This window comes from Apaloderma vittatum, unplaced genomic scaffold (assembly GCF_000703405.1).
Source record: "Apaloderma vittatum isolate BGI_N311 unplaced genomic scaffold, ASM70340v1 scaffold9766, whole genome shotgun sequence".
Lineage (NCBI taxonomy): Eukaryota > Metazoa > Chordata > Aves > Trogoniformes > Trogonidae > Apaloderma > Apaloderma vittatum.
In genome coordinates this window covers 1-2,009 of record NW_009721214.1, presented here as the reverse complement: position 1 = coordinate 2,009, position 2,009 = coordinate 1, and the positions used below count along the sequence as shown (strand labels likewise).

Below are 2,009 nucleotides of genomic sequence, written 5' to 3'. Positions count from 1 at the left end.
GCCAAGGCTCCCCTGAGGCGACGGCACTGACCACCACGGGGACGCGTTTCCAGCCTTTATTGCGATATGGCGACAGAGTCAAGTGTCGCCGCGCCGCCCTGGGTCTAGTGGGCAGGCCCGCGGGCCGCGTATGCTCTGGCAGTCTCAAACCACGTCTTCTCCACGGCTTCCTGGCCCACCTCAAACATTTTCATTAAGTGTTTCCAGCCGGTTTTGGCCGTGATCATGAGGTATTCCTTATTTTCCGGGTAGAGCAAGGCCGTGTGGGCAGCAATGACAAGGGACTGGGAAAACCTGCCGCTCACCAAGAGGAAGAGGGCGGCTCGCTCCTCGGCGGTGAGGGGCAAGACGCTTTCGAAGCCCGCCAGGACGTGCCCTCCAACGCTCAGAGGATCCGGGCTCTCAATCATCATGTACATGATGGCTATTGCCACTTCAAATACGTAATAGCCGTAGCTCATGTCACTAAAATCCAGGATGCCAGACACTCTGTACTGGGGATTCTCCTGGGAGGCAGAACTGGAGTCTACCAGAATGTTGTGGTCATTAAGATCTCCGTGATTGATACCTACGCAGAAGAGACAGAAACGGTATTTAATAGTAATTAAACAGCTGGATCTCTCTCTTCCCAGCCATCCACCCATTTCTTAGTGAAACAGCTTTGAAAAGCTTACACTAACACTCAACTACAAAACCACACCAGTCGCCCTCCACGTCAAGTGTCACCTTTCACAGAATCACAGAATGTTCGGGGCTGGAAGGGACCTTGAAAAATCATCCAGTCCAACCCCTGGCCAGAGCAGGGTCACCCAGCGCAGCCACACAGGAACACGTCCAGGCGGGCTTTGAACGTCTCCAGAGCAGGAGACTCCACACCCTCCCTGGGCCGCCTGTGCCAGGGCTCTGTCACCCTCACAGGGAAAAAGTTTTTCCTAATGTTTTTATGGAACCTCCTATGTTCCAGCTTGAACCCACTGCCCCTTGTCCTGTCATTGGACATCCAACCTCGTGACACTCTCCCTTTACATATTTATAAATATTAATGAGGTCAGGGCCTTACTGCCTCCTGGGAGCCTGCGTTCCACCAACAGGTGACCAGAGAGCAATCGATAAAGGGAGCATTAAGAGATCCTACTCTGGCCTGGTGCTATTTGTGATGTGACACGTTTCCCAAACACAGAACAGCAGTTTTCAAATTACCAAACAGTCACATCATCATGAACATCAATGTGAGCAGAATGCCAAAAATAAGATTAAGGAGTTATTTGGTCCTTTATGACAGTAAGTACTGTGCTCCATATATTCTTATCAACAGCATAACAATCATCACCTTGTCCGGAAGCAAACTCATCAAAAAGATCAAGCACATTCCGAATTATTCTGCATTGGGGTCATTCGGCACAATATTCACAATATTTGCACGCGTCTAGCTAGCAATAAAGGAGACTTTCTTGTTTGCAGGGTTTTTTGTTTTTTCTTTCTCCACACACCCAAACTCCCGTAAGAAATTTCAGCGTCTCCTTTCAACATAACGACAGTGACAATAAAATACTCACAGGCTCGAAAACTGCTTAGCTTGGGTATCACTTTCCCCTTAAACTGCTCAATGACTTGTTCCACAACTTCACGGTATTTGTTCTGGCCCAAGGCATAAATGTACTGATCTATAAGAGGACCGTTTGCCAGATTCCAAATAAATTGACCTCGATGCAGACTCTTTATTGATGGATGATGGAATTTCTTCGGAAAAAACACAAGATAAAATAGGCCATACATAAAATTCCTGGGTTTATGATTAAAGGGCTTGACTCAAAGCCCGTATTAACTTTACCAGTTCCTAATGAGACACACTGAAAGGCACCATGACTTTGATTATTGCTTTATACCAACAAGTAAAAGATTAACCCGAAGAATGATTAAGGCAAGCATCTTAATATCTACATACAATCCAACTGGGGTTTTTTTCCATTTATTTAGGTATAAAGAGCGTGGACTGCACAGCTGGTGCT

The 2,009-nt window shown here is 46.9% G+C and overlaps 1 protein-coding gene across 1 annotated transcript; it reads right to left on the bottom strand.

Annotated features, from left to right (window-relative positions):
* Positions 1 to 104: 104 nt before the first annotated feature.
* Positions 105 to 1,837, bottom strand: HYKK (hydroxylysine kinase; the record flags this gene model as incomplete). Its single annotated transcript, XM_009871293.1, has 3 exons — positions 105 to 568; positions 1,557 to 1,740; positions 1,805 to 1,837. Coding segments are annotated over 3 exons (681 nt in total), but the record flags the coding sequence as incomplete, so codon positions are not given.
* Positions 1,838 to 2,009: the final 172 nt, after the last annotated feature.